This window comes from Bidens hawaiensis, unplaced genomic scaffold (genome assembly GCF_021521415.1).
Source record: "Bidens hawaiensis isolate Kalapana, Puna unplaced genomic scaffold, B.hawaiensis_p1.1 tig00026820_1, whole genome shotgun sequence".
In the NCBI taxonomy this organism is placed as follows: domain Eukaryota; kingdom Viridiplantae; phylum Streptophyta; class Magnoliopsida; order Asterales; family Asteraceae; genus Bidens; species Bidens hawaiensis.
In genome coordinates this window covers 124195-142394 of record NW_027494312.1, presented here as the reverse complement: position 1 = coordinate 142394, position 18200 = coordinate 124195, and the positions used below count along the sequence as shown (strand labels likewise).

At 37.9% G+C, this 18200-nt stretch overlaps 1 protein-coding gene across 1 annotated transcript; it reads left to right on the top strand.

The window, feature by feature from the left end:
* Positions 1-13256: 13256 nt before the first annotated feature.
* Positions 13257-17855, top strand: LOC143574026 (uncharacterized). The gene is made up of 6 exons (XM_077058755.1): positions 13257-14570; positions 14652-14735; positions 15359-15381; positions 15519-17150; positions 17215-17558; positions 17806-17855. Exons 1-6 carry the CDS (start codon positions 13257-13259, stop codon positions 17853-17855), a joined length of 3447 nt encoding a protein of 1148 aa, XP_076914870.1.
* The last annotated feature ends 345 nt before the right edge of the window (positions 17856-18200 follow it).

Here is an 18200-nt window from a genome sequence, read left to right as displayed (position 1 = left end):
TATTTACTAATGATTGCGTTTAGTATGGTGATGTGTTAGACATGTATGATGACTTTAAGACATGCAGGCATCAATTATCCTCATGGAGTATTCTCTAGCTGGAATATGGATCCAAGATCCTTACTCAACATTGCTACTGATGGATGATTATTATATGAAGACTGATGTTTGAATGTCAACAATGGTTCCTAGACCTAGTCCACCATTTAATTCGTTACTAAAAGTCTATTAGCACGTGGTCAAAGCACACGATGATGAAGAGTGGAAGACTAGCGGATTTATAGGATATAGTTGTTAGTTAGTTACTTAATATTTTTTTTATATAACTGAGTTACGATCAACATTAGGCATACACACGCTCACATTTACACTCGTATTCTAGCTGCTAGCTCATCAGAAAATACACACATAGCTTTCATTGTATTTGTTGATCAATAACTCCAAACCTTGTAATCACCTTTTACTATTAATAAACTTGACGGTGATAGTTTTCACCGTCCGGGGGTTTTTTGTGCTGGAGATTACTATAATCACGTACCATCCGACCAAAGATTACCTTGTTAATCTTTGACCGAAGCAATTCGACCAAAGATTACCTTGTTAGTTTTTGACCGAAGTAAAGATTATCGTAATTAAGGGTTTTTTCCCTCGTGATCAAATCCTTGTGTTCATCAAGACCTCATTTATAAAATCATTATTGCCGTGTTAGCACTATACCTTACTTGACAGATTTGGATACATTATCCTTAGTTAATTTTTATCCAAAACAATTTGGCGCCCACCGTGGGGCAATTGGTGCTATAATCCATATCATTCCCATCAATTTTCGATTTTTTCATACCCATATCACTATCAATGGCCTCTCAATCAACCTCTGGTTCATCAACTATGCCATCTTTGGTTTCTCTCTCATCAAGAACTTTGCCACCGATGCCTCCGGCAATCACGGGAGCACCAAGGGCTGCTGCTGCTGGGAGCAAGACACAGCTGCCAGTCTTCCAGAGCTCAAGAACCACTGCTGCCACCCAGGTGGTTAATACTAACAATGATGTTTCATATATGTTTTCGCAGGTTAAAGCATACATGGAGCAGCAGAACAAGACCAACCAGAGGATCCATCGTGAGATAGAAGATCTCAAGAAGAACAAGAGGCCAGCAGAGGATCTCACCCCCTGATGCCCAGGATGCTGGATTTTGTCAGTCCAGAATCCATGGCTCAGTTCTCACAAGGATCATCTATCCTTCAACAGGGGTCCATGGGTCAACAGGCCCAAGTATCCTCGCTATTTCAGCCAGGATCATCTATCCTCCATCAGGGGTCCATGGGTCAACAGGCCCAAGGATCCTCACTATTTCAGCCAGGATCATCTATCCTCCAACAGAGATCCATGGGTCAACAGAATCAAGGATCCTCATATTATCGGCAAGGATCATCCATCCTTCCACCAGGGTCCTACAGTACCCAGCCTCAAGAATCCTTCTTCCTGAATCAAGGATCCTCCGAAGTCCATGAAGGAGATATAGTCCCCATGCAGACCATAGCCTCTGGAGGAACAACTCCTATCGCGGATTCTTCTAATCCCAACTACTCATACGGGATACCGAGCTTCACCCAGCAAAGAGGTAACTTGTATGATCCTATATCCTTAGATACTAACCATGGTTCCATGCAGGATACATGTATCAACCAGGCTATGGCCAAAGAGCTACAGAAGCTCAAGGATATGATATCCAGTGTTCCCTGGGTGATACGACCGATCCCCGAGATACCTGAGGGAAGACACAAGTTATCCAGATTTGCTCCACCTATCTGTGATGCTGAAATCCCGAAGCGGTTCCAAACCCCCAACATGAAGACTTACGACGGAACCACTGATATTGAAGAACATGTAGCGTAATACAGAGAGAGGATGGAGATCAACCCTATCCCGGAGAGACTCAAGGAAGCTTGCTTATGCAAAGGATTCGGATCCACACTGACAGGATCCGCATTGAAATGGCTGCTAAGTCTTCCTCCCTTTTCAATTACTTCTTTTGAGCACTCAGTTAACTTATTCAACAGTCAATTTTCCTGTAGCAGGAAATTTGAGAAGTTAACTAGTGATCTTTATCGAGTTGTCCAACCAAAGTGATGAATCCCTTAGGGATTTTGTTACGAGGTTCGGTAGAGAAGCTCTGGAAATTCCTAATCTTGACATGGCTACTGCTGTTGAGGTCTTCAAGATGGGACTTCAGAGGGGCTCCCCCTTTTATGATGATCTTGTGATGACTCCTTGCATGTCTCTAGATGAAGTAAGGAACAGAGCACTAAGATTTATACGGCTGGAAGATGACAAGAGGATCCAGGATCGTCTAGGGAATCAAACAAAACAAGAATTCCCTGACAAGAATAAAGGATCCTCCTACAGAAACAACAACTCAAAGCCGTATAACAAGTTCAACAACCAGAATGTACGAGCAGTTGAAAAAGGAGATGATGATGATGATGAAGACTATCCCTGCATCTCCGAGTACTGTTTCTTCGTAGACACCCATGGCTTGATTTGTGCCATGAAGGATCTAGGGGAGAAAGCAAGGTGGCCCCGGAAGAACGAGAAGACGACTACCTTCAAAGACAAGTCTAAGTGGTGTGCCTTTCACGAAGATTTTGGCCACATGACAGATGAGTGCATTGGCTTGAGGAGGGAAATTGGATACCTCCTGAGCAAGGGTCACTTTAAAGAACTCTTGGGAAGGAAGAAATCCAAGATCCAGGATCCTGAAGATCTTCCACATAAAGCAACACTACCAACACCACCAGATGCTCATGTGATCAACTTTGTCTCCAGAGACTACGAAACGTTTCGAGATTCTTGTGTAACAGAAGAAAACCCTGCAGAAGAATTTGAGCTGGACGATGAAAGAAGACCGCTCATCCCCATTACTCGAGTGACTGATCGGAGGGTCTTCTTCGACTCAAAGATCCAGGATCCTTAGAAGGATGAGATGGATGTCCGAATGGTGAATTTAATCTCTGGAGGATCAGACATTTGTGGAACTTCCTTCTCTGCAGCAAAAAGACTTGCCAAAGAAGTCAAGATGGATATCGGAGACCAATCGATAGCATCCACTACCTTAACTATAGACAAAAGGATCTTCTTTGACGAGGAAGACAAACTAAATATCCAGGATCCTCATCATGACGGGTTGATAATTACTTTATTTATCGCTAACCATTATGTACGCAGGATCCTAGTGGATGGAGGGAGCTCAGTCAACATTATCCAGCATGATGTCCTCAAAAAGATGAACATACCGGACTCAGTGATCATTCCTAGAACATCAGTGCTAGTCGGTTTCAGTGGTGAAACCAAGAAAACATTGGGGGGACATCAACCTCCCAATTTATATCGAAGGGTTAAATTCATACCAGCAATTTTGTATTATTGATAACCTTTTTTGTTGCAATGTTATTTTAGGTAGGCCCTGGTTGCATAGAATGAAGGCAGTAGCCTCAACGTATCACCAATGCATCAAACTGCCTACCCCTTGGGGAGCTGTGAAGATAGTGGGTGATCAAGAGGAGGCCAAGAACTATTATTCTTCATCAATGAAGCCAACAGCCAAACAAACTATAGCATAGAAACTACAGCAGCATCCTAGGGACGTGCTGGAAGCTTGGGAGAAAGACCTTAAAGAAGTATCATTGGACCCTGAGGATCCAGAGGTAAAGGTGTTCCTAGGATCCAGTATCCCCAACAAAATCGAGGAGGATTTAGTATCCTTCTTGGGACAAAGAAAATCTACATTCGCCTTCAAGCACTCAGACATGACAGGTATTTCAAAAGAGGTAATCACTCACAAACTAGGCCTTGATTTATCTGTTAAACCCGTCTGAGAGGAACAAGATCATACAAGAAGAGGTTGAAAAACTTCTTAAGGCCGGTATGATCAGAGAGGTTCAGTATCCTCGATGGTTGGCTAATGTGGTTGTATTTTCAAAAAAGAATGGAAAGTGGAGGGTATGCGTTGATTTTACAGATCTAAACAAGGCATGTCCCAAGGATCCTTTCTCGTTACCACATATAGACTCCATGGTGGATGCAACGGCAGGAGATGAAATGCTTATCTTTATGGATGCTTCCTCTGGATTTCAACAAATTCAGATGGAACCATCTGATCAAGAGGACACATCATTCATGACTCCTACCGGCATATACTGTTATACTGCTATGCCGTTTGGACTAAGAAATGCAGGGGCAACATACCAAAGACTAGTCAACATGATGTTCAAGAATCAGTTAGGTAAGACTATGGAGGTCTACATAGATGATATGGTGGTGAAGTCAAAGAGAGCTGAGGATCACCTCAGAGATCTTGAAGAAGCATTCAATATCCTCGACCAATATAACATGAAATTGAATCCGACAAAATGCCACTTTGGTGTTAAGGCTGGAAAATTTCTGGGATATATGGTGACTAAAAGAGGAATTGAAGCAAGCCCCGAGCATATTGAAGCCATCCTCAATTTAAAGTCTCCTACAAACGCAAAAGACGTCCCAAGGCTTACAGGAAGAATAACCGCTCTCAACAGGTTCATCTCAAGATCCTCCGAAAAGTGCAAGGACTTCTATGATATCCTTAGAAGAATAAGAAGTTTGAGTGGACGGAAAAGCATGAGGCGGCGCTTAAGGCCTTGAAGGATTACTTATCCTCGGCTCCAGCTCTAATGAAGCCTGTGGATGGAGAATCCTTATATCTGTATTTAGCTGTCTCGTGAAATGCAGTGAGTGCTGTTCTCGTCAAGGATCATGAAGGTGAACAACACCCTGTATATTATGTAAGTAAGAGTCTGTTAGATGCAAAATCCAGGTACTCTCACCTTGAAAAATTAATCTTGCTTTAATTATGGCTTCTACTAAATTAAGACATTATTTTGAGACCCATACTATTATTTTGAAAACTAATTATCCTGTTAAGATTGTTCTTAGAAAGCCATAATTGTCAGGTAGAATGGCTAAGTGGGCTGTGAAGCTGAGTGCATATGACATTCAGTATGAGCCTAGAACAGCTATCAAATCGCAGGCACTCGCAGACTTTGTGGCTGATTTCAGCAGTGACATGCAGAAAGAAGCCGACCTAGAGGTTCAGCAACTAGATGTAACCAAGGATCCTTGGATACTCTTCACTGACGGTGCTTCTAATGTAAGAGGAACAGGATTGGAGATCCTACTGAAATCGCCACAGGGGGACATAATACCCCAGTCCATTGCATGTGCATTTCAAGCTACCAACAATGAGGCAGAATACGAAGCACTCACAGCAGGTTTACTTTTAGCCAAAAGTATGAGGATCAGGTATCTTCAAGTTTATATGGATTCTTTACTCATTACTAACCACTTTAACGGTTCTTATACCCTAAAAGGTGAAAATATGATCAAATATTTAGAAATTGTGAAGGAATTAGCATAATCCTTCGAAGTATTTAGTATAGTACAGGTACCAAGAGAGGAAAATGCTGGGGCAGACGCCTTAGCAAATTTAGCATCATCCATGAAAATTCCAGAAGATACGAAGATCCCAATTATCCACATACTCTCGCCAGCAATATGAGAGCAAGAAGTTGGGGAAATAACAAGTGATAAGCAGATTATACTTTGGGATCCATTATCCTCAGCCAGTTAAGGATCCTCGACCCTCCCAATCAAAAAGTACATTCAAACTTGAGAAATCCCAGCCACAGAGAATCCGAAACCCTTCAAACTCAAGGTATCATAATATATTTTATTAGATGATATGCTATACAGAAAATCTCTTGCAGGTCCATACTTGAGGTGCATCGAGGATCCTGAAATCCAAGAAGTACTTAAAGACTTTCACGAAGGAGATTGCGGCAACCACACAGGAGGAAGGGCATTATTCTCCAGGATACTTAAAACGGGGTAATTCTGGCCAACAATGAAGAAGGATGCAGTAGAGTATTCGAAGAAGTGTGATGCCTGTCAAAGGCATGCAAATATCCTTCATCAACCAGCAGAACCAATGTATCCTATATCCTCTTCATGGCCTTTCATGAAATGGGGAATGGACATTGTTGGTAAACTACCAAAGGCACCTGGTGGAAAGGTCTTTATGCTTGCCATGACGGACTACTTCTCTAAATGGATCGAAGCAGAGGCATTCGTACAAGTCCGAGAAAGGGAAGTTATATACTTTATTAAACGAAATATTATAACTAGATTTGGCATTCCCTCTGAGATTATTTGTGATAATGGTTCCCAATTTATTGGAAAAAGAACAACTAACTTTTATGACAACCGGGGCATAAAGATGATTACTTCAACACCAGTGCATCCTCAAGCTAATGGTCAAGCGGAGTTTAGCAACAAAATCATCATCAATAATTTAAAGAAGAAGCTAGGATCCAAGAGAAAAAATGGGCCGAAGAACAACCATATGTTCTTTGGGCCGATAGGACAACACCTAAGAATGCAACAGGCCTAACACCTTTTTTGTTGGTATTTGGATTAGAAGTAGTGATCCCTACAGAGATGGTGGTTCCTACAGCAAGAACGAGCATCCGTGATCCTGAAGCCAATAAAGAAATCCTTCTTGAAGACTTGGATACTATTGAAGAACTCAGAGACCTAGCCAAAATCAGAATGGCAGCTTATCAACTAAGGGTAGCTGGGGCATACAACAAGAATATAAGGATAATAAGATTTCAAGAAGGAGATCTAGTTTTGAAGAAAGCCTTCCAAAATACTACCAATCCGGCTGATGGAAAATTAGCACCCAAATGGGAAGGACCTTATCAGATCGAGTCGGAAGCAGGAAAGGGGGCATATCATTTGCTCACAATGGAAGGCAACATATTACCAATAGCATGGAATGCTATCCACCTCAATAAGTATTTTTTCTGATCAGGATCCAGTATCCTGAGAGGATATATTATCCTTAAAGGATCAAGGATCCCCGAAATTGGTAATATCTATCCGATTACTTATCCTTTTCAATTTCTTATTACTAATTTAAGGATAACGTATTCTTAACATTTTATCTTTTCCAAGTTTTAAGTATCAATGCAGGGTTATAATAATATGTTCGATGATCAAGAGGTTGGCCACCTCTCCTTTACATTCAAGGTACTATCCTATTTCCCTTGGCCTAGCCCACGTTTAGGTATGACCCCCAATGGCCATATCCTCTAAGGTTTAAAGGTTTTCACTTTTCTTATAAATAGAGTTTATACACTCTCGCCTGGAGCGCACGCTATCCAACGTATAGTCCGGGGCAGCGAGACCAGTACACGCTTAGTGGCTGACAATTTCGTTGTTTTTGGCTATATGGAGGATCCTACGAATTATGGTAGACGTACCATACCACCGGTTTATAACGTTTTCACGTTATCTCAAGACAAAGGTTTCTAACAATTTCATGTTAGCTAAGGTTTATAACGTTTTCACGTTATCTTCGTTTGGGCTAAATCCCGGGTTAGGCGAGTCCCCAGTTAACATCCGTATTTGGGCTTGTCCCCAGTTTTGGGCTTGTCCCCAGTTTGGGCTTGTCCCCAGATTACACGGGCGTGTCCCCAGATTACACGGGCTTGTCCCCAGTTGCACGGGCTTGTCCCCAGTTTATTATTTGGGCTTGTCCCCAGCTTAATGGGTTTAATCCCACTAACACTATGAGTTGTTTGCAACAGATTTTCTAAGTTCATTGTGAGGATTAAAATTCTAAGGATCCAGAATCCTAAAGTTATTCCTTCAAGGATCACTGAGAGTTCAGTACTTATGGTAACATAGGTCTACCTAGACCTTCTGGTATAGTCTCTATTAATGAATTTATGTATTATCTTAGTTGCAATAATTTTGGATATTTCAAGTTAGAAAGTTACTCCTTTGAAGATATTTTATTACTAAAATCTTTTACCTGTTTTTAAGGATACTTTATCCTAAAATTTGTCCTTTAAGGATATTCTTTTATATAACGTTTATCATCTTTTAAGGATACTTATCCTACTATTTGTTCTTTAAGAATATTCTATCCTAAGTTATTTTCGTAAGGATCTTTTATCCTGAAATCTTTTACTTAAGAATATTTTTCAAAACTATCAATAATGCTAAAGTTATATCTAGTAAACTTTTAGAAATAAACAACAGGCAAATAGTTAAAAGATTTATATTAATTAAAATAAGCCACATGGACTTATCCAAAATTCTTAACCCGGACTTCACCATGCAAGAGATGGACCATCCATCCGGGTTAAGTGAGTACTACTAACAGTTCATAAGTGCAGGAAAATTAAAAACAGGGGCAACAAAGGCTTCATCCCCACAAACAGAGGATCCCTCCACCTTTGTCACCCCGGTAAATTGTCTTATGGATCATGGATCCTTTACCCTAGTTACTACTGTTTATTACAGACCATAGTAATTGTTCATAAAAACATCATAAAAGCAATATAAAACGGGCTTGGGCCTTGTCTTCTGTATCCTTCATAGCCCGTTCATGCGTTTGTTTCCACCTCCACCGTTGCCTCGTTTCCTCCTTCAGCTTCATCCTGACCCTTCACACCGCTTGTTCCTACTTCACCTGCATCAACCATCTCACCTTCAGCTTCATCCTCGCCTCCACCCAAGTCAATCAAAGCCTGCTGCCACTTCTTGATTTCCCATGAAGATTTGTCGAAGGACGGATCATTGGCCTCAGTCACCAATTTGATTCTTGCTTGGAGAACCGACTTGGCTGCCCAGACCTTTGCCTCTTCGGTAGCCCGGTTGATCTCGTCCTGCATTTGGACTGCTAGTGAGGCATCATGATCCTCTATCTGTCTATTCTCTTTGGTCATCTTGGAGAGGGCCTTATCCTTAGAAGCAGCCATAGATCTCATCGCAGCGAGGGTCTCTTCATGCTCTACAACAGTCTTCTCATAATGGCTTCGGGCAGAATTGATGGCCTATAGAAGAAAGCAGGATAAGCTTAAGAGGATACTTGGATAATAAAAATTGGAAGAATAAAGGATCCTTACAGTCGAAAGCATTTCTAGAATCTGTTTCTCAGTGTAAAAGGGGTTCTCTGGATCTGAACTCTTATTCCTCTTAGCTCCTGACTTGGCTCGGGTTGTGATTGGACGAGGTTCGGAAGTAGGAGTTAGTTTTGGGGTCTCCTTCTTGGTGAACATGCAGTCGATATCCTCATGGGAGAACTTGGAAGCAGATTTTCCTGACCGTTGAACACCTGTAAATAGTAGTTCACAGATAAGTTTTCTGGCATTTCTCTTTTTAATATTAAAATTATTACTCTTACTTGACATGATTGACTCTGAGTTTGACTCTTGAAAAGCTTCAATGAATTTGGCTTGAAAGGTCCTAATTGCAGGATCTAGTGAAAGGAACTTCTTCACTCTATCTTCAACTCCAGGTAGATCAGACATCAAATCGAAATTTTCAACTACACAAGCAATGAAAATTATTAGCAGAAGAATAAAGTATCCTACCTTGGTTACCTAAGGATCCTAGATCCTACCCTTTGGTATCCACTTTTTGGGAAGGTTAGTTCCACCCGGAATGGAATCCCTTCTTACGAAGAAAAATTGGTTTTTCCAGAGGGAACCATTAAGGGTGACTTTGAAAATAGGAATTTCTTGGTGAGGTTTCGACTTGAAGACGAAGCGTTTGGAACCATGGGTAACAAGATTGTACAGGTATGCTAATCTTGCTAAGCCGAACTCAACTCCTTCTTCTTTGATTATCCTCTCTATGGTATGAAGGGTTCTCCACAACATCGGCATGGTCTGTATATAACTAATTCCTGTTAGGGTGAAGAACCTTTGGGTGAAATCGGGAAAAGATACTTGTAACCTATCAAAAACGGTTGGGCCGGAAAGCAAACCCAGTTTTTCGAGATACTATCGCTACGGGTTGTAGAGTCGAAGGGTCGGAAAACTGTATCGGCTGGAAAGTGTGATCGGATTTCATCGATTTCCAGATCAGTGAATTTACAGACCTCGAAAGAGGGGGCTTGGAGGATGCCTTGTGGATAAAGATCATCGAGGTTGATATGATTGAAAGAAGAAGACGAAGAGGGTACAGAAATAGTCGACATGCTAAAAGAAAATAAACAAGAGGAAAGAAGGATACCTGAGAAACGCCTGGATCTGTGGTTATAAAAGAGTTATAATCATCGCATATATAGGCGGTGTATAATTATGGTTTGTAGATATTAAACCGCCTGACACACGTCGATCGCCTTCTTTTTTGCAAGGATTTGAAATTCAAAATGACAGCTGTTTTACACAATCACCCGCCAATTTGGGGGCAATTGCTAGGGCATGAATTTTATGCTGAGGATCCTTAATCCTTAACTATCTTATGGATAGATTATCCTTGAGATATGTTTCAGGTTATAAAGGATCGACGATCCTCGGTATTATTTATTTACTAATGATTGCGTTTAGTATGGTGATGTGTTAGACATGTATGATGACTTTAAGACATGCAGGCATCAATTATCCTCATGGAGTATTCTCTAGCTGGAATATGGATCCAAGATCCTTACTCAACATTGCTACTGATGGATGATTATTATATGAAGACTGATGTTTGAATGTCAACAATGGTTCCTAGACCTAGTCCACCATTTAATTCGTTACTAAAAGTCTATTAGCACGTGGTCAAAGCACACGATGATGAAGAGTGGAAGACTAGCGGATTTATAGGATATAGTTGTTAGTTAGTTACTTAATATTTTTTTTATATAACTGAGTTACGATCAACATTAGGCATACACACGCTCACATTTACACTCGTATTCTAGCTGCTAGCTCATCAGAAAATACACACATAGCTTTCATTGTATTTGTTGATCAATAACTCCAAACCTTGTAATCACCTTTTACTATTAATAAACTTGACGGTGATAGTTTTCACCGTCCCGGGGTTTTTTGTGTCGGAGATTACTATAATCACGTACCATCCGACCAAAGATTACCTTGTTAATCTTTGACCGAAGCAATTCGACCAAAAATTACCTTGTTAGTTTTTGACCAAAGTATAGATTATCGTAATTAAGGGTTTTTTCCCTCGTGATCAAATCCTTGTGTTCATCAAGACCACATTTATAAAATCATTATTGCCGTGTTAGCACTATACCTCACTTGACAGATTTGGATACATTATCCTTAGTCGATTTTTATCCAAAACACTAGCATATGTGTTTTCCATATTGATTTAATTATTTCATATAATTTTGGTTCAGTTTATGAAGCATGTTAATGGACCGCCTACCAACTAACAGATACACTTGGGGTAACAATTATAGTAATTTGAATGCTAATAATGCGGTTATCTTCAATCCATATATTTGTTATTATTGATTTTATGTGTTCATGTGCAGGAGGATTTGTACCAAAAGGTAACTAAAAGTTAAGGTTTGTTGAATGCTTGTCGAAGAAATATTTGTTTGATAGTTATAAATCTCAGTTGATGCAGTCAATGCTCTCCGTCACAATAGTTGTCTGCATGATAATTTTAAACAGTTCTGTTCATCTTGGAAGGTAAATCAATAATTAGAAATTTCTTCTCTTTAAATTTATATTTTCCTCTTTTCAATTGAAAATGCATAATTTTTTTACTTTTACTACTTGCTAAAATAGTTTCTGCCTAGTCTGTACACCATCATTCCTTCCAATTTATATAGATCAAGAGCTTTCAAATAAACATATAGTTCAAGAATGTGCAGTTAGGAAACTATGGACCTGGCCTCACGGGTATGTGATAGAATGCAAACGCTCAACCCTCTTTCGTCAAGTTATTTATTCTTAATGTCTTGTGAAAGTTTCAATTCTTTTTGTTCACTGCAGAGAGTATATCTAACATCATAAATGAAGTGTCTTTACCAGTTTTGTACCACAAGAAGGTAATAATGTTGTTTGCTAGAAAGTGAAATTTCCACATATATATGTGAAAACAAGTCAACTTTGGTCATACTTATATTACTAACTGATATGGTTAAGAATAGAGTTGGTACTTTTAATCCATTTACTTATAAATGGATTGATTTAGTTTATGACTATACATATAATCTTAAGCGGGCCGTATTAAAAAATAAAGCTTAAATGCAGTGGGTGAAATGGGGATATTAAGAATCAGAGCTTAATTGCAGTGGGTGAAAAAATAAAGCTAAAATGGGCCATATTACCAATGTTCTTCAATGAACCAGACCATTATAGTCTTGCACATCAATATCGTGAGACTGGTTTGACTTCCAAAGTTGATGACCAATATTACATCTTAACTTCTCTGAGCATGTGTTTGTGTTGGAAGACTACCAGATTATATTTATTCTAGTAATTTCTTTGTTTCAATTTAATATAATATTTTGGTCATTTTATAGTTCTAATAATTGTGTTTATTTTGTTTGAGGAATGGGCCGGGTCAAGATTGTTGGGCTTCAAGGTTTATGTTGAGGAGCTTGGGCTTAAGGATGCTGGATGAGCTTTGGTGAAGTCTTGTGACTTTAACTTCTACTAGGCCTCTTGTGTTATGGGCCTCAGTAGGGTTTCTCGTCTCTATATAAACGGTCTGTTTCTCTATTGAGAAACACACAACACAAAAATACTGAAATCGTCTCTTGAGTTTTATCGCTTCCGTTTAGTTTGATCTCTGAGTGAGTAGCAGTCTAGGGTTAGATTCACTGTGTTTGTGAATCGTTAGTCTGATAGATTGTTAGGAGTCATAGTCTTATTTGTGTATTGAAGAGTTAAGAGATTGTTGTAAGGGTTCTTGGTTTTATATTGTAATCAAGGTTGAAGAAACTGAAAGTGTTAATAAAGATTTGTTCTAGTATAACTTTTGACATGGTATCAGAGCCTTCAACGCTCTGATTCTTGGTTCAATTGGTCATTAATTTGTCAATTGCTGTAAATTAGGGTTTCGTCGAAACCCTAGATCTTGAAGTTCGATTGCAACTATCCTGAAGGAGTCAAGATTGGTGATATCTTGTTGCTGGTCTCTGGCTTCTACAATAATATTCTCTGTCAAGGCTTGTAACCCTAAGTGAAGGTTGCAGGTCTTGACCCTTGGAAGGAACACCCTAACTTGGGCGCCCCTTGGTGAGATCTTTCTGATTCTTTCTTGTTTTTTTCATTGATAGGCATAAATAAGTTGATGCCAGAGGCTTTATAGCCTGGTTCTTTTGTGTGCATTTAGGCATCTTAGGTTTTGTGTGCATTGATTCCTTTGTGTTTATTGTGTAATCCATCTGTTGTGTGTATAATGGGTGATCAAGTGAATGATACTTTGGTTAGTAAACTTGAGGCTAGCGATCCTTTATATCTTCATGCTAGTGATTCAAGTAACCTTACTATAGTCAGTATAAAATTAAAAGGGACTGAAAACTATAAGGTTTGGTCTAATGCTATGTTATTGGCTTTACAAGTTAAAAATAAAATTGGTTTTATTGATGGAACATGTGTTAGATCAAATACTAATGAAATGCTTGCTAGACAATGGGATAGATGCAATTCCATTGTCCTTACTTGGTTGTTGAATTCTGTGTCTGAGGAATTATATCTGGGCCAAGTTTATTCTAAATTGGCTACAGAAGTGTGGAAGGATTTAAAGGAAACTTATGATAAAGTTGATGGATCGGTTGTGTTCAGTTTGTATCAAAAAATTAATATGTTTAGTCAAAATGGTCAATCGGTGTCTGATTATTATCACAAATTAAATATAATGTGGAAGCAATTAGATCAGATTTTGCAGTTGCCTGCTTGTTCTTGTAATGCATCGAAACAATTTAATGATTTTAGTCATCTCATAAAACTTATGCAATTCTTAATGGGACTAGATAGTGGGTATGAGTTTGTTAGGACAAGTTTATTAATAAAAGAAGAATTACCTACTGTTCAAGATGCATTTGCTATTGTTTCTAGAGAAGATTCCCATAGGAATTTTGCTAACAATTCTGTGAAGGGACAGACTCAATGGTTTGGGTTTGTTTCTAAATCTAGTCAATTTGTTGAAAATAAGAAGATTCCAAACAGGAATTATAATATGAATGTAAAGTGTACTCATTGTAATAAACTTGGTCATAGTGTTGAAAGGTGTTTTGAAATAGTTGGATATCCTGCATGGATGAAACCTAGGACTAATCAAGGGAAAAAAATTGCTACTAGTAACAATGTTGTTAGTGATAGTCCAGGTACTTCAAAGGCTTCTCCCACTGGATTAACTTCTGATCAAATTACTAGGCTGTTGAGTTTATTGGACAATAAAAACAGTGATAACACTCAAAGTCATAATGCTTCAGGTATTGTTAGTCCTTCTAGTAATAGCATTAAACAACCTGTGTTTTGTTTCACTAGTTCTAAGCAACTTGAGTCCAGGCCTGGTTGGGTTGTGGATTCAGGGGTAAATCAGCATATGGTTATGACTGATGCTGATTTAATAAATCAACTTGATGTATCTGATTTGAACATTAGGGTAAAACATCCTAATGGAACTAGTGCTTTAGTAACTAAAATTGGTAATATCAAGTTAAATGAGAAAGTTACTTTGTGTGATGTTTTTGTGGTTCCTGATTATTATGTAAATCTAATGTCTGTTCATAAGCTTGCAAAGGATAGCAAGTTGATAGTATTTTTTAATGAAACTCATTGTTATATACAGGATTCTTTAACAAAGAATGTTCCGGTGACTGGTAGTCAGCTAGATGGTCTGTATATGTGTGGTAGTTCCTCTGTATCTGATAAGGTGTGTTGTGGTAGCTTTAGTAGTGTAAATCTGTGGAATGTTAGGCTTGGTCATCCTTCTGATGTGGTTTTAAATGTATTAAAGGATACTTTAAAACTAAATAAAATTGAGTATGATACCCCTTGTGAAGTGTGTCACAAGGCTAAACAACATAGAGAGCCTTTTCCTTTAAGTGATCATATAACTAATTGTCTAGGGGAACTAATTTATTTAGATGTTTGGGGTCCTTATAGGGTCCCAAGCAGAGAAGGATTTAGGTTTTTTCTCATAATAGTTAAAGATCACTCAAGGGTTGTCTGGGTTTTTGTAATGAAACATAAAACAGAAGTGTTTTCCTATATAAAAATCTTTGTTAATATGATCAAAACTCAATTTGGTAAAATTGTAAAAACCTTTAGATCTGATAATGGATCTGAGTTTATTAATAATCAAATGAGTGAGTTTTGTAATAAGAATGGTATCATTCATCAAACAACTTGTGTTCATACCCCTCAACAAAATGGTATTGTTGAGAGGAAACATAGACACTTGTTGAATGTTTCTAGAGCCTTGTTATTTCAAGGAGGAACTCCTTTAAATTTTTGGTCTGATTGTGTGTTGAATGTTGTTTACTTGATTAACAGGACACCTTCGTCTGTGTTAAATGGTAAGTCTCCATATGAGTGTGTGTTTGGTTTTAAACCTGTTTTAAGTCATCTGAGATTGTTTGGGTGTTTATGCTTAGTACAATTCTTAATAAAACTGATAAGTTCAGTAGTAATGCTGAAAAATGTGTTTTTATAGGTTATTCAAATCAAAAAAGGGTTATAAACTTTGGAGTTTAGAGAGAAAACAAACTTTGTTTTCAAGAGATGTTAAATTCTATGAGACTATATTTCCTTTTAAAGATAACTCTGGTTTTGAAAATAATGTTTTGAATGATGGTAATATAACTAGTTTAAATATTTTTGATTTGTATGATGATGATATTCCCAAACAGTCTATGGATGATACAATACCCTATGATGAGAATCATAATTCTGAGTCTTTTGCCCATCGGTCTGAGCAATCCAGTTCTAGACTTGTATCTACTGATTGTGTACCTAATAACCAGCAAACCATTAGAACCTTTACTAATCCTGAAAGGGTTCATGGTATGGCTGATACTCAAGGTACTAGTAGTTCAAGTCCTGAACTTGGAAGGGTTCAGGATGTTGGTAGAAGTAATGAGATAAATGATAGTTCTGAGGGAGAGAATATTGAATATGTCATTCCAACTATTCCTAGGAGATCAACTAGGAATATTGTTTTTCCTAGGACTTTTGAAGATTATGTGGTAGAAGGGAAGGTTAAATATGGTCTTGAGAAAGTTGTTAATTATTCAAACTTGTCTGGACTTAATATGTGTTTTGCTACTATGTTAACCAAGAGTAGTGAACCAAAGAATTTTTTTAAGGCTTCTAGTGATTCAAACTGGATCACTGCCATGAATGATGAAATTGAAGCCCTTCATAGAAATAATACTTGGAAACTAGTTGAATTACCTTCTAATAGAAGAACCATAGGGTGTAAATGGATATATAAAATTAAATATAAATCTTCAGGAGAGATAGAAAGATATAAGGCTAGGTTGGTAGCAAAAGGCTATAGTCAAAAGGAAGGGGTTGATTTTTTTGAAACCTTTTCTCCTGTTGTGAAATTAGTTACTGTTGTTTTACCTTTGGTAGTTCAAAATAATTGGTCTTTATATCAATTAGATATTAATAATTCTTTCTTGTATGGTGATCTTAATGAAGATGTTTATATGGATCTTCCTAAAGGGTATTTCTCTAAAGGAGAGTCTAGAGTATGTAAATTAAATAAATCTCTCTATGGGCTTAAACAAGCTCCTAGGATGTGGAATGAAAAACTTGTGAATGTTTTAGTTGAACTTGGGTTTGTTCAAAGTATGTGTGATTATTCTATGTTTTTTAAAGATGATAAGTCTGTGTTTATAGTTCTACTTGTCTATGTTGATGATATAGTTTTAACTGGAAATTCTGAATCTGAAATAGTTAAAATTAAGGAATTTCTTAAAACTAAATTTATGATTAAAGATCTTGGAGAACTAAAATATTTTTTAGGCATAGAAGTCATTAAATCAGATGTTGGTATTTGTTTATCTCAAAGGAAGTATTGCTTGGATCTTCTTGCTGAGTATGGCATGATTGGATGCAAACCAGTAAGAAATCCCATTGAGCAACACTTTATTATTACAGCTATGTGTAAAAAGGATGATATCATACTACAAAATGTAGTTGGATATCAAAAGCTGGTTGGCAAACTGATTTACTTGTCTCATACTAGACCTGACATCGCCTATATTGTTCATTATTTGAGTCAGTATATGCATAAGTCTTCAAATTCTCATTTGAAGATTGCTATAAGACTCCTCAGGTATTTAAAAGGGTCACCTGGTAAAGGTATTCTATTTAGCAAAACTCAAATGTTTGGTTTAAAGGTATATGCAGATTCAGATTGGGCTAAGTGTTTGGAGTCTAGGAGATCTGTTACTGGATATTGTATTTTTTTTGGGAAATTCATTGGTTTCCTGGAAAAGTAAGAAGCAAGACACCGTGTCTAGATCTTCTGCAGAAGCAGAATATAGAGCTATGTGTGCTGCTACTTGTGAAGTAATGTGGATTGTAAATCTGTTGAAAGAACTTCAAGTGGAAATAGGTTTACCTGTTAACTTGTTTTGTGATAATACTGCTGCAATATCTATTGCAGAAAATCCTGTTTTCGATAATAGAACAAAACATTTTGAGTTGGATTTGTTTTTCCTAAGGGACAAGATTTCAAAAGGTTGGATAAACCCATTGAGCATTCAATCCAAGAATCAGGTGGCTGATATATTCACAAAGGGTTTTTAATAAATCAACATGTTGAAATATGTAAGATGATGCAAATGTTTGATATGTTTGGCTATTAAATTGAGAGGGGGTGTTGGAAGACTACCAGATTATATTTATTATGGTAATTTCTTTGTTTCAATTCAATATAATATTTTGGTCATTTTATAGTTCTAATAATTGTGTTTATTTTGTTTTAGGAATGGACTTCAAGGTTTATGTTGAGGAGCTTGGGCTTAAGGATGCTTGATGGGCTTTGGTGAAGTCTTGTGACTTTAACTTCTACTAGGCCTCTTGTGTTATGGGCCTCAGTAGGGTTTCTCGTCTCTATATAAACGGTCTGTTTCTCTATTGAGAAACACACAACACATAAATACTGAAATCGTCTCTTGAGTTTTATCGCTTCCGTTTAGTTTGATCTCTGAGTGAGTAGCAGTCTAGGGTTAGATTCACTGTGTTTGTGAATCGTTAGTCTGATAGATTGTTAGGAGTCATAGTCTTATCTGTGTATTGAAGAGTTAAGAGATTGTTGTAAGGGTCCTTGGTTTTATATTGTAATCAAGGTTGAAGAAGCTGAAAGTGTTAATAAAGATTG

Coding starts and splice junctions, on each gene's coding strand:
- LOC143574026 (XM_077058755.1), top strand. CDS start 13,257: ATGGGTGATCAAGTGAATGATACTTTGGTTAGTAAACTTGAGGCTAGC. Junction 17,151..17,214: donor ATTGCTATAAGACTCCTCAG/GTATTTAAAAGG, acceptor TTTGGTTTAAAG/GTATATGCAGATTCAGATTG. Junction 17,559..17,805: donor AAGGGACAAGATTTCAAAAG/GTTGGATAAACC, acceptor ATTTTGTTTTAG/GAATGGACTTCAAGGTTTAT.